This window comes from Suncus etruscus, chromosome 19 (assembly GCF_024139225.1).
Source record: "Suncus etruscus isolate mSunEtr1 chromosome 19, mSunEtr1.pri.cur, whole genome shotgun sequence".
Taxonomy (NCBI): domain Eukaryota; kingdom Metazoa; phylum Chordata; class Mammalia; order Eulipotyphla; family Soricidae; genus Suncus; species Suncus etruscus.
In genome coordinates, this window is record NC_064866.1 from 22,480,675 (window position 1) to 22,494,723 (window position 14,049).

Sequence of the window (14,049 nt, forward strand, 5' to 3'; positions counted from 1 at the left end):
AATATTTACATTTTAGTCCTGTATAAAAAACTTAATGACTATTAGTTTTCATGCAACAAAATAATATCTTTTCTCAAAGAAACTGTGATAGCATAGACTTACTTGAGGTCCTGGGTTCCCCTGCTGCCCTGGAGGTCCAGGCTCTCCTTGTGGACCCTGTCATAGACAAATATAAAGAATCTTTTATAGGACTATTTCACATAATGGGTGATTTAGTTTTTCTTGGTTGAGCATCTACCCTGATACCAGTTCTCTCTATAGGAAATCTCACGAAATACTAATAGTACTTTTAAATGTAAGAAATCTTATAGTAAATTTTACCCACAAGTAGTGGCCTGTTAACCCTCAGATATAAGAAGTTATTTCTTTTATAGACAAGTTATACTAACCATGTTCCCTTTTGGTCCTGGAGGGCCATCAACACCAGCAATGCCCTTCATGAAGAAAAAAAAATAAAAAAAAATAAGAATGTTTATAAGGTAAGGAACTATAACAGACATTAAAGACTAATCTTACTAGTGTGATCTCTACCAAATTAGATAGCAAATATTAAGTCTTATAGAATTTAATGTCAATTAAAATATAACCTCCTATCCATGTTCACATTTAAGATATTAAAGATATTTACATCAAAGACATTAATATTAAAGTTGGCATTTTTTCACTTTTACTAGGAACCTGGTTTTCTACTAATAGCTTTCATAATCTCTGTGTTTTTTTTAAATCTGTCCAGTTTTTAAAGTTTTTAAGGTCTTTTTTTAAAGTACTTTTTTTTCTAGAAAATTTACACCAGTTTTTCAAATACATACAGGCTGTCCTGTGGGTCCAGGTGTTCCCCTGGGTCCCAGCAATCCTCTTGGACCCTAAAAGGAAAGTGAAACAAATATCTTCAAAACACACTTCTTTCTTTAAAGAAACCTTCATGTAATGTTCAAGTTGAGACAGCTGGGGTCTGAACAATAAAGTTAGTACAGTGAGTAGGGTGCCTGCCTGGCAGGCAGTAGACATAGATTTGATCCTCAGCATCCCTTATGGCCCTGAACCCACAAAGTGTGATGACTGAGCACAGTTAGGAGTAAGCCTGAGAACTGCTTGGAGTGACCCCTCCAAAAACAATAAATAAAATTAAATAAAATAGTTGTCTGTATATGCCTCCACACACTAAAATGCTCTTTGAAATACCATTTTTGTAACACAAATATCTAGTGTTTATATTATCCAAAAGTGACACTGAATAACAAAAGGTCTTCAATATAGAAAAACTGTGACTGCTTGATTCTGTAAATTTACATATGAATCCCCTGGGGCACTTAGAGAAGAGGGAATAATTTACTGTTACAAGTATTTCAATTTTATGTCATTTTCTGACTTGAATGGTGATGGTGTATCTTAATAAATCTTAATATTCAATTAAGTAGAGTACAGAATTGAAGAGAGCTGATTCTCTTCTATTCTCTTCAAATGTGATTCTATTCTAGTCTCTTCAAACATGCTTTGTTGCTAGTTTAGATAAATTCCATCCTAAAATAAATTCACTGAAGAGAAAGACAAATAAAAACAGGAGGATACATGTAGATAACAGAATCCAATCTTCTTTTTGTTTTTTTGTTTTATGGTCCATATCCGGTGATGCTCAGGGATTACTCCTGGCTCTGTGCTCAGAAATCATTCCTGGCTCGGGGGACCATATGGGACACCGGGGAATAGAACTGCAGTCCATTCTAGGTCAGTCAAGTGCAAAACAAAGACTCTACTGCAGCTCCAATGCTCCGGCCCCAACAGAATCCAATCCTCTATTTTAATTACAGTAAATAAAAATAATTGCATTATTAAATAATGCACAATTATCAAATAATTGCATTTTTACTATTGTAAAATAATCTATTAATTTACAGAGGTTTTTTTTAGGCTACACTTTAGTGTTCTCCGGGGTTACTCCTGGTTCTGTGCTCAGGCTTCTCTCATAGAAGTGCTCAGAGACTCATATATGCTATCAGAAATCAAATTGCAATCAATCTTCTGCAAGGCACTATAACTAATGTCTATCCCTTAGTTTTATTTCTGATTTGTAAGTTTCCCTTAATGTATTTACCACTGCCATGTATTTTTAACAATGATAACATTTTGTTATTGGTTCTTGGTTGTTAATAGCTATACTGTGGGGTTTTTTTTCTTATTTCCTATTACTTAATTTTTGGCTACACCCAACAGCGCTCAGACTTTACTGCTGGTCCTATGTTCTGGACGCTCCTAACAGTTATCAGGAACCGGTATGTAGTGCTTGAATTTGAGCGAGGTAAAGTGTTCAGGTTAACTCCTGTTCTATCACTCTGAATCCACAGAAATTATATTCTTCAGATATTTAAATGTAAGTACTTATCTACTTAATTAATGCCTTTTCAATTTTTTAAATTTCATTCTTAATTCTCTTTTCTTCTTCATTTAGAAGGTCAGTACAATAATCACTCACTCTTTCTCATAGTTACTTTAACTATGATAACTTAATGAATACTTCTATTATATGGCAAAGTAAAACTAATAGTAGGAGTCCAGCTGCATGGCAAATTTTTCAGTAAATCAGCTTTCAGGCTCATTTGTAAATTTCAATGGAAAAATAATCTAGTACTTTTCATTATTCTATCAGATATAAGCAATTAATTTTCTTTGGTTCTTTTGATAGTAAGAATCATATCCAAAACCCATTCACAGCTGCTGTAACTTCTGCTGATATATTTGTTAATGAAACCAAATTAAGAAATTTAAAATAATAGTAAATATAATGTTGGGCTCAAAACATCCTACACTCCATGTTTTATAGCTCATATTGATTGATTGGTTGTTTGGTTGCTTGGTTGGTTGTTGGGCCACATACAGCAGCTCTCAGGGGTTTCTTCTGGTTCTGCACTCAGAAATTGCTTCTGGCAGGCTGGGGGACCTTATGGGATGCCGGAAATTGAACTGTGTCCCTCCCGGGTTGGCCACATGCAAGGCAATGCCCTACCACTGTGCTATCTCTCTGGCCCCTATAGCTCAATTTTCTAAAATGTTCTCTACAATAAAAACTTTGATTGTATTATTTTAAAAACCTAGAAGAATAAAACTCTGTCATAGGTCTGACTGCATAAGTCACCTGAATCTGTAACAGATTTCATAGATAAAGTTCTAATCAGTATTTCTCCAAAATAGAGCATTTCAATAATAAAATAAGAACATTGCTTACAGCTTCACCTGGAAGACCTCTTGGTCCAATTTCTCCATCTTCTCCCTGTCATTGGCAAAATGAATGAAAGAGTGGTGACATCAGATGTATATCACTTCAACACAGTTGTAGTTTTACCTAGTTTTCGATCTACATGAAGGAAAGTATAATGTACCCTCATTCCATCATCACCAGGCAGACCCGGAGGTCCTTGGGGACCACGTTCACCCTACAAAATAAAATATGATTGCATATAAGTTAAAACTTCAGTTTAGAAGTTCTATTCTATAGTTTGCCTCAAAATATAAAATAATAATTTAAAGAAAAAAACGTGTATTGTATTTGCTATCCTAAGTGTATGAATAAATAATGCTACAATTAGCCTCACATATTAGTATTAAAAATAATAAATACATATTAGGAAAAATACTAAATAGGGCACGGCACTAAAATCTGAAATATATTAGTGTAAACAAGTAGCAAATTAATTAAGAGCTAAAATAATCTAATATAATAATGAAGTAATTCTCAGATATCTAATTATTTTAAGGTTTTAGAGTAATATTAAACCAAAACAAACTACTCGCTCTTTTGAGCATATATCCACAGATAGAAGAGGGAAACTAATACAATTATAAAAATTTTAGAAGAAAGAGTAAATCTCTACAATGTACTTCTATAAATAATATATATTCACATGTGCATAAAAATTATACCTCATCTCGGATAGAAAAGGCATTTTATTGTCTAAAGATGTCTTAAATCATTTAACATTTAATCTAAATGTATGCTACAAAGATATCACATTTATTAAATCACTTTTCTTTGTTATTATTCTTTGATAGTTTCTAAGATCTACAAATATTTAAAATAATTATCCCCAGATTTCCTACAGTCTATCAATTTTAAGTTATTTCCGATCAAATTTAAACACTCAATTCAAAGCTGAAGACAACAGAATCGATATCCAATTTACAACATACTAGATACAGAGAAAACCACTTATAATAGCAGCCTGGGGGTAAAAGAGGGGGATACGGTATGCACACTGAGAACAGGAGTGGAGGGAGGACAACATTGGTGGTGGGAACGCCCCTGAATCAATATCACTATGTACCTAAAATATCACTGTGAAAGATTTGTAATCCACTTTGATTAAAATTAAAAAAAAATTCCCATTGCCCAAAGATAGAGATGTATAAAAGGCAATGAAATGAAGGAACTTACTCTGTGGCCTTTGTCACCTGGCAGACCTGGAAGTCCATCAAATCCACGATCTCCCTGCAAAATCATCATAATCATTATAATCATTACACATCACCATGACCAATACAGATATAATTTAATACAGTGATTGCTTTTAATTGAATGTGAATAATTGTGACATAAAGAAACTTTCTCTCTAAGGGTAAATTGATTTGCAAGTTTTATTTATTTATTTTTTTAATTTTTTCCTCCCTGACACCGATTTGCAAGTTTTAAATTCAAATATGTACACACACACACACACACACACACACACACACACACACAAGCAATTCTTACCTTTGCTCCAGGTTCTCCTGGCATACCTCTTCCTCCATCAGCACCTGGACGACCCTAAAAATTCCAAGAACATTATGAGTCAGGAAATTCCTACCAGAACAGAGTGAAAAAAAGAAAACTGATAAATGCGATGCCCTCATAATACATAATTAAAACATGCCATACCCTTTTTCCAGGTTTTCCAGTTAGACCAGGCGGACCTTGAACACCACGAGGACCCTACATTAAAAATTATGTAATTAGTTCACTTTATAAAATTAGTAATCTCTTGGGCACACTGAACTGGCTTTCAACATATGTATCCTTAGCTTTACCTAATAATTTTAATAAAATATTCATATATCAAAGTCTTATAAAATCAGGGAGATTTGCATATAGATAGCTGTTTGAAAAAATATGTTGTTTTATATAAACTTAAGAATGTATTTAAATAAAATAAAGGTTAATTTCTAAACTTTTAAAAATTCAATTATTTAATCTTAAAATCATTCAGATTTTATATTTTCTTTTCTTTTTCAGATCTTCATTTTACCTATAATTTATTTTTAAGATAGTTTACCAGTATTTATGCAGTACAATTAACATAATAGATCATAATTGTCATCTTAAAAACAGTTGAATTTTCTACTGTATTATTAATAATCTAGATTCAGACTTAATATGGATTTTGTTTATTATGTTTCTGCAACTGAATGTAATAGCATGTACATGTTTGTTCTTCTTATCTACATAATGCTACTAAATTATTCGATTGCTCTAAACTACTCACTGGCATTATAAGTTGTCTATAAATTATTTTCTTTAAAGCACAATATTTTACTTTTTTAAAGAAATGCAGTATATATTACACATTTAATAATCTTCTATAGGACCTGATGCTCATATATTTTTAAGAAAATACCATAATTTAGTAATGATTTATCATTTAAAATCCAGTATATATATTACGTATACCTTTTATATAATTAGTTTAAGTGCCAAACCCAGTGTTGTCTCAACTTACTCTTGGTTCTGTACTCTGGGATCACTTCTGATAGATTTGGGTGGGGGTATTAATGGCTGTGCTGAGAACTAAACTCTAGTCACCACATGCAAATCAAGTTTCTTATCTACTTACTGTCCTATCACTCTAGCCTAATACCTTTCTATTCAATTATGCCCCTTTGAAGTTAATTTAATCAGTGTGTGAATATACAATTAGTATGAAAGAAATGTAACATACACTTGAAATTTTAAATGATTTGTAAGTTCAGTGTGAAATGTTGATTTTAACAATGAAAAATAAATATTCATTAATTCGTGTTTAAAAGAGTATAACTTCAGGATCAGAAATGAAGCTCAGTGGTAGAATACATTGGATGACCTCAATATAATCCCCAGCACTATAAAGACTGAAAAGTGAATTATTTTTAAAATATAATAATCTTGTTTCTAAAAATGTATACCAATATGCTAAAAACATATGTAATTATAACTTTCTAAAATATTTCTCTACTCTATGCCCCGCTGAAATGCAAAGATAATAATAATGAACAAATCTATTTTTTGTTAACTAAAATAGTTTTTGTTTAGTATGCCATCCTTTTTACTTCAGTTAAAGAAAATTGTAATAACCATGAGAACTACAGCAGCACATTTTCAGATTCATATGTTTTATAAAAAGATATATTTGATTATGAAAGAGGTCATAGACCACAAATAATTGTACTTCTGAGGGAGATTTTTGTATATGTCAATATGATTGTTGAAATTCTTCGTTCAAGTGTAAAAATCTGATATCTTTTTATAATGTCAATCAAAGAAAAGAAGTTTCCCACATTCTGTGTGACCCCCAAGTCATCCTTATCTTCAAAAGTTTTAATGTTAGCATTCTTTAAGTATATTAATATATATGAAAAATACTGTATTTTCTGTATAATAAGTAGTAGACATGACCCAGGGTCACTTATAAGTTTACAAAAATCTGCATTTTTTTAAATTTATCAAAAGTTCTAGGTGACTTAAAAATCTAAAGGATGATTACTATAATACCTTTGCCCATTGAAACTTTTTTTTTTAAATTAATCAAACTGCCATTACTGGAAATCAAACTGATTTCTAGGAATTTTTCAGCTGAGAAGAAAGCCTGAGTATAAAGGTAATGCAACTAATTTCTTTACTTATCCACTTGATTGTAGATACCCCACTAGATTAAATTAATTAATAACCATATTAAGAAAATTAGATTGTTTTTACCTGAGGGCCTGGGTCACCACTCTCACCTTTGGCTCCAGACGAACCAGGCCCACCCTATAGAGACAATGCAAGGATATAACCATTTCTCCTAGAAATTGTCTGCCCATTTTTAATCTAATATTTTCATTTGAAATAAGAACCATTGGAAAATATTATGTACAATTAGAAATATTCCATCAATACAATATTTCCAAGTTATTTGATTGAAACATTTACTTTGATCAATGTTTCAGTTTGTGAGTGATAGCTAAGTATATATTAACTATATACTATATAATTAATAAACAAACAAAATTAGTCAAAAGCTAAGCTCAAAGATCATACAGAAATTGCCTTTTATAATTTTCAGAACTGTAACCACTTATAATGATGTATGAGACAATATTTATCATCATATCTTTGCTCATTACCAAACGTTACATTTTAAGTGAATTGCGGATACATTGGAATCCTTTTATATGGAATGGTCATGGCAAATGTTATAGCCTTGACATTTAAAATTTTCTCTTAAATTCTCATGCTAAAATGTATATATGGTACATTAAGTGTCAAGAATAAGTGTTAATATTGCTGTTACAATGGTCATAAAAAGGTCAAAGCACTTGTTTCTGATTATTTTATTGTTTGTTATTGGTTTAATATTTATTGTATTTAATGATTTGTTTTATTTCCACATCAGTGAAATAAAACCTCTCATTGGCATTTGTACAAGTCATAAATTGCAAATAAAAACTGGGATATATACTGGATGAGAGTAAAAACACTTTACAAAGATTTGCTGAAATCTAAAAACAAATATGAGACATTTTATCCCCCTAAAAAGCTTTAATGAATTAAAAACAACTCAGTGTTAACAATTACTTCTTGCCAAGAGGTGTAGACTATGTACACTATGAAATTTTTGAATTATTTAAATCAATACATATTTGATCAGATAATGCAGTGAAGCAAAGTGTGATTAAATCTATGCTGTTTTCTGGAAATGTTAGTTATTTAGAGCCTCCTGGTGATTTCAAAGAAAAATAACCATTAATATGACTTAAAAAATATGACAAGGCATGAGGCTGGCGAGATGGAGCTACAGGTAAGGTGTGTCTGCCTTGCAAGAGCTAGCCAAGGAAGGACCGCGGTTCAATCCCCTGCCGTCCCATATGGTCCCCCCAAGCCAGGGGCAATTTCTGAGCCCTTAGCCAGGAGTAACCCCTGAGCATCAAATGGGTGTGGCCCGAAAAACAAAAAAAAAAAAACAAGAACATGACAAGGCAAGCACAAGACACTTTTCATCTTGTAAATTATAGGAGGGATTACATTTAAACTTTTAATTTAGGATTATGGCAACTATGTTACTTTAAGAGAAAAAGTGGAACACTGTATGTATTAAATTATAATCAAGAAATTGAATATCACTATAGTATACTTATTTTAATTAATTTACTATAATGTATACTATAATGTATAATGTATAATACATATATGTATTAATCACTGACATATTTTCATTGTTTTGCCCTAACATATTCCATAATTTATGATGTTAAATTTGGAAAGTGCAAAAAAAGAATAGGAAATGTTATATTTTTGTTCACTAGTTTGAGTCTTTTTTTTGGGGGGGGGGACCACACTGGCGATGGTGAAGGTTGCTACTGGCTTTGCATTTTGAAATCTCTGCTGGCTCATTGGACCATATGGGATGCATAAGATGGAACCCATATCTGTCCTTGGTCAGCTGCATGCAAGGCAAATGGCCTACCACTCCACCCCATTTTATATGATTTCTATTTGTCAATAAAAGTCACTAGAAAAAACCATTGAACAAAATAATTTCCCTAGAAATAAATTATATATTTTTCTTAAATGTTTGATACTAATTTTGTTTGTCAATGTTCCTGTATAAAATACTTTTAGACTTGAAGTCTGTAATGATTTAATTTTTCTTGGATAGCAGACAAAAGAAATAGGTTTTCTTTCTGATTAGTGTTCAATTTTGCTAATGAAGGAAGTTAAACATTTTCCTGAAAAATTAATTCTCTAAAATTGAAGCATTTTCTTGAATATTGCAGCAAAATGCAGTTTACAGCTTGCATCCTACTGTACCAGAAACAGTAGAATATTGTGTCATGGTAAATCAGGTGAAAGAAAGAGCAATACCATTCATGAGTAGTATATAAATTTAAAAAAATTAAGGGAATAGACCATTTATAAACTATAAATCTGTCACAGAATTGAGCCCATAAAATGTAAGTCAGAGATTTGGTACAGTGGTAGAGTACATGGCTTACATGGCTTATTAGCAATAACTAAAAATAGAGGGAAAGTTTTCATTAAAATGTTTCATCAAAATATACTGAACTAAATAGAAATATACAGTTAAAATGTAAACTAAATCACACATATGCAGATAGGAATAATCTATTTCCTCATTTTTACCAACGAATGATACACACAATGCTGGGAAAATACACTAACATTTTCTAAAGAACGGAATCATATCTTTTTGATCAACTTACCACAGGACCAGGTCTTCCAGTTAAACCCATTGGTCCAGGAGGACCTCTCAGAGCAATCTAAAAAATAGAATATATTCAAAATTCAGGAATGCCATCCTAAACAGGCAAATTGAAACAGCATTTACTTGCACAAATTAACCCAGATAGAGGGTTTCAATGGATAAAATAGCTACTTGCTATATTGAGTGCTCAATTTCAGAACTGTAAGTTTCTAGTTTGGCAAAAAATTTTGTTTTATTATTTCTTTACTTGAGCACCATAATTATAAATATGTTTATAATTTGGTTCAGTCATAAAATGTATAACCCCTTTCACCAGTGCATCCTTCCCAAAACCAGTGTTTCCCATCTCCTCCTCACTCACACCCTGCCTGTATTTGAGACAGACATTCTACATCTCTCACTTTACTACCACTGTAATGATATTTGTTAGTGTGCTTGTATCTTTAACTGCACTCACCTATCTTTGTGGTATGCTTCATATGTGGGTCAGACCTTCCAGCCCTCATCTCTATTGTCTCTATGTTTTACTAAAATAATGTCTTCTATTTTTCTTAAAACCCATAAATGAGTGAGACTATTTTGCATCTACCTGTCTCCCTCTGACTTATTTCACTCAGCATAATAGTTGTCATGCCCATTCTTGTATAGGAAAATGTCATGACTTCATTTATCTTGATGGGTGCATAGTATTCCATTTTGGTAGATGTACCAGTGTTTCTTTAGATATGTATCAGTTGTCAGTAATCTGTATTGTTTACAGATTCTGGCTATTGTAAGTAGAGTTGCAATGAACATAACAGTGCAGAGGACATGTTGGCCCTTTATATAGGAGTCCAAGCTCTAGGTTTTTTGAGGAATCTCCATATTGTTTTCCATTAAGGCTGGAATAGATGGCATTCCCACCAACAGTGAATGAAAGCTCCTTTCTCCCCACATCCCTACCAGTAATGATTATTCTTGTTTTGTTCAGTTTTGTTTTTTGTGAATGTGTCATTCTCTGTGGAGTAAGATGATACCTCATTGTCTTGAATGTGAGGGTGTTTGGCTGCAATATCTCATTGATTGTCAGAATTGATTTGGTTAATCTGGCTGGCTAGGTGTGTTTTCCCTTCCTCCCTCAATGTGCCATGTGCATCCCTCCCAAATATGCATGCTTAGTCATAGAGATTAGCCTATCCCAAATAGAGACAGACCATTTTTCAGTCATGGGTAAATGAGTTGCTAAGTTCCCCTGTTAGAACCTCCAAAAAAGATGTCATGGCAAGACTTTAAAAAGAATTTTCTAAACTTTTGCAACTTATATACAGTCTGTGCCATTTATTAACCCATAAATACTTCTTAAAAAGTCTAAGTGTAGGATTTTACATCACTGTCAGAATTATATATGAAAATACTACCAGTCAAATTTTTAGAAAATATTTTCATCTACATTAAGCACAATATTTAAATTTAAAGTAATCGTAATAATAGCTTGTGCATTGTAATATCAATAAATATAATATGAACAATACTTAAGACATCTTCCACCATTTATAAACCACAGACATGCAAACACAAATAATCATATACATACAACACACATAATCTGGAAAAATTAAGTTGCAGAATATGTTTCTTCTTTCTTACCCTAGCCTGGGCTAATATTGCCTGGGCCTGAGCTTCTTGTGCAGAAATGGTTGGTCCTTTGGAACCATCACCACCATAACGGAACTAAGAAAATAAATGTATAAAAATTCAAAATTATTCTTCATCATCAGATGCCTTTACTTCCTTTTTTTGTAGGTATAATTTTTATTTTTTATTAATTTTTTAAATATTTTTAATATATTTTTTATTTAAACACCTTGGTTACATACATGATTGTGTTGTTTGGGTTTCAGTCATGTAAAGAACACCACCCATCACCAGTGCAACATTCCTATCACCAATGTCCCAAGTCTCCCTCGTCCCCACCCAACCCCCACCTATACTCTAGACAGGCTTTCTATTTCCTTCATGCATTCTCATTATTAGGATAGTTCGAAATGTAGTTATTTCGGGGCCTGGAAGGTGGCGCTAGAGGTAAGGTGTCTGCCTTGCAAGCGCTAGCCAAGGATCAGGACCGGGGTTCCATCCCCCGGAGTCCCATATGGTCCCCCCAAGCCAGGGGCGATTTCTGAGCACATAGCCAGGAGTAACCCCTGAGCATCAAACTGGTGTGGCCCAAAAAACCAAAAAAAAAAAAAAAAAAAAAAAAGAAATGTAGTTATTTCTCTAACAAAACTCATCCCTGTTTGTGGTGAGCTTCATGAGGTGAGCTGTAACTTCCAGCCCTTTTCTCTTTTGTGTCTGAAAGTTATTATTGCAAGAATGTCTTTCATTTTTCTTAAAACCCAAAGAGGAGTGAGACCATTCTGCATTTTTCTCTCTCTCTCTCTCTGACTTATTTCACTCAGCATAATAGATTCCATGTACATCCATGTATAGGAAAATTTTTAATGACTTCATCTCTCCTGACAGCTGCATAATATCCCATTGTGTATATGTACCACAGTTTCTTTAGCCATTCGTCTGTTGAACAGTATCTTGGTTAGGTGTAAGGAAGGGATTTTTTGTATTGTATTTTTGTGTTCCCTAGGAATACTTCTTTTTTTTTATAAAATCTTTATTTAAGCACCATAATTATAAGCATAATTGTAGTTGGGTTTTAGTCATAAACACTTCTAATGAAAATAATTTATTTAAATGATTGATTTAAAAAAGACTCAGGCAAATTTTAATATTAGTATGATATCAAGGATGTATTTTATACATGTTTTGCCTATTTGGAGAGTTCTTTAGATTTCAGTTTACCATTTATAGAAGAGACTAAAGATTCTGATTATAAACATTCTAATCTTTATAAACTCTGTAATATGTTTTCATGCATTTAAAATATTTAAACACCGTGGTATTGTTCATAATAGCTATTTTTCCACAGAAAAATTATTCATAAATCAGTTATAGTCATATAATGCACAACAACCCTCACCAGTGTCCATTTCTCTTCACCAATGTCCCCAGATAACTTCTCACCCTCCTTCTTCCTTTCCACAAATCCTCTCCTACCTGCTTCTGAGGCAGGCATTCTACTTCATTCTCTCACAAGTTCTCTCTCTCTCTCTCTCTCCTCTTTTTGACACTGTAATTTGCACTACAGCCATGCAGTTTTAACCTGAAAATGCTAGCTGTTCCATTAACTAACATGTAAAATTTCTAAATACTCTGAAAAAAATGATTATATGTTTTGGTAAGAGTATTTAGATATTTTAAACTTTATAAATTATAATAAATCTATAATCAATATCATCTCTTTGAATACAAAAAAATATTTTCTTGATATGTATTCATTCTCTTTTCTTACTAAAAAAAAGCTACATATTACCAAAATATTCTAAAACGTCTATCAAATTTTATTTCAAAAGAATTAAAAGTAATAGCACAGGGCCCGGAGAGATAGCACAGCGGTGTTTGCCTTGCAAGCAGCCGATCCAGGACCTAAGGTGGTTGGTTCGAATCCCGGTGTCCCATATGGTCCCCCGTGCCTACCAGGAGCTATTTCTGAGCAGATAGCCAGGAGTAACCCCTGAGCACCGCCGGGTGTCGCCCAAAAACCAAAAAAAAAAAAAAAAAAGTAATAGCACAGCGGTAGGACGTCTGCCTTGCAAATAAATGACCAGAGATGAACCCGGGTTCAATTTCTGGCATCACGTATAGTCCTCTGAGCCTGCCAAGAGTGATTTTTGAGCAAAGAGCCAGGAGTAATCCCTGAACACTGCTGGGTGTGGCCCAAAAATTAAAACAACAACAAAAATGATTAAAATAAAATTAACAATTTTATTCTACATAATTATCATTTAAAACTGTATTATACCTATATACATATACATATATTTTTTATTTAAACACCTTGGTTACATACATGATTGTGTTGTTTGGGTTTCAGTCATGTAAAGAACACCATCCATCACCAGTGCTATGAAAAAAACTATGAAAACTATGAAAAACTATGAAAAAAAACATACCGGTAACATTAACATGGTACCAGGAGGACCAGGTAAGCCGTCAGCCCCAGGTAAGCCAGGACGTCCTGGAGGACCCTAAGAAATAGAATAAAATAATTAAAATATATATGTTCATAAAATGTATTCAAAATAAAATAATCTTTTTAAATTGATTTAATATTAGCTATTTTTAATTTGTCCCCTTTACTTACTCAACCTCCTTTTATTAATAGATCTAAAGTGTTATGTATAATGTATTTCATTACACCCATTTTATAACACCTTAATAATACAAAAATATTTTAGTGGATACTCAGGGATGGAGGGGAAAATGGGTGTAGGACTTTAAGAGAATAGTTTAGAGAACCTTAATTCAAATAATTCATTTACCATTTATTTTCAAATTATAATTCTTTCCTAATAACTCATTTATTCTATCAGCATTCAACTAACCACTTAGTTCTTGAAAATGGAATAACTAAATAGACTAACAAATAGACTGAATCTAATATAAATAGGTTAATATCAACTTGAGAATT

The 14,049-nt window shown here is 32.5% G+C and overlaps 1 protein-coding gene across 1 annotated transcript in view; it reads right to left on the reverse strand.

Moving 5' to 3' along the window:
- The window catches only part of COL11A1 (collagen type XI alpha 1 chain), a 206,166-nt gene that overhangs the window by 108,679 nt on the left and 83,438 nt on the right, over nucleotides 1-14,049 (reverse strand). Inside the window, exons 12-23 of the mRNA XM_049765836.1 lie at nucleotides 13,532-13,606; nucleotides 11,115-11,198; nucleotides 9,487-9,543; nucleotides 6,980-7,033; nucleotides 4,910-4,963; nucleotides 4,745-4,798; nucleotides 4,427-4,480; nucleotides 3,375-3,428; nucleotides 3,221-3,265; nucleotides 810-863; nucleotides 390-434; nucleotides 103-156 (exon numbers count right to left, since the gene is read on the reverse strand). Of these exons, the coding sequence (XP_049621793.1) occupies nucleotides 103-156; nucleotides 390-434; nucleotides 810-863; nucleotides 3,221-3,265; nucleotides 3,375-3,428; nucleotides 4,427-4,480; nucleotides 4,745-4,798; nucleotides 4,910-4,963; nucleotides 6,980-7,033; nucleotides 9,487-9,543; nucleotides 11,115-11,198; nucleotides 13,532-13,606 (684 nt within the window). The remainder of the gene's footprint in view (nucleotides 1-102; nucleotides 157-389; nucleotides 435-809; nucleotides 864-3,220; nucleotides 3,266-3,374; nucleotides 3,429-4,426; nucleotides 4,481-4,744; nucleotides 4,799-4,909; nucleotides 4,964-6,979; nucleotides 7,034-9,486; nucleotides 9,544-11,114; nucleotides 11,199-13,531; nucleotides 13,607-14,049) is intronic.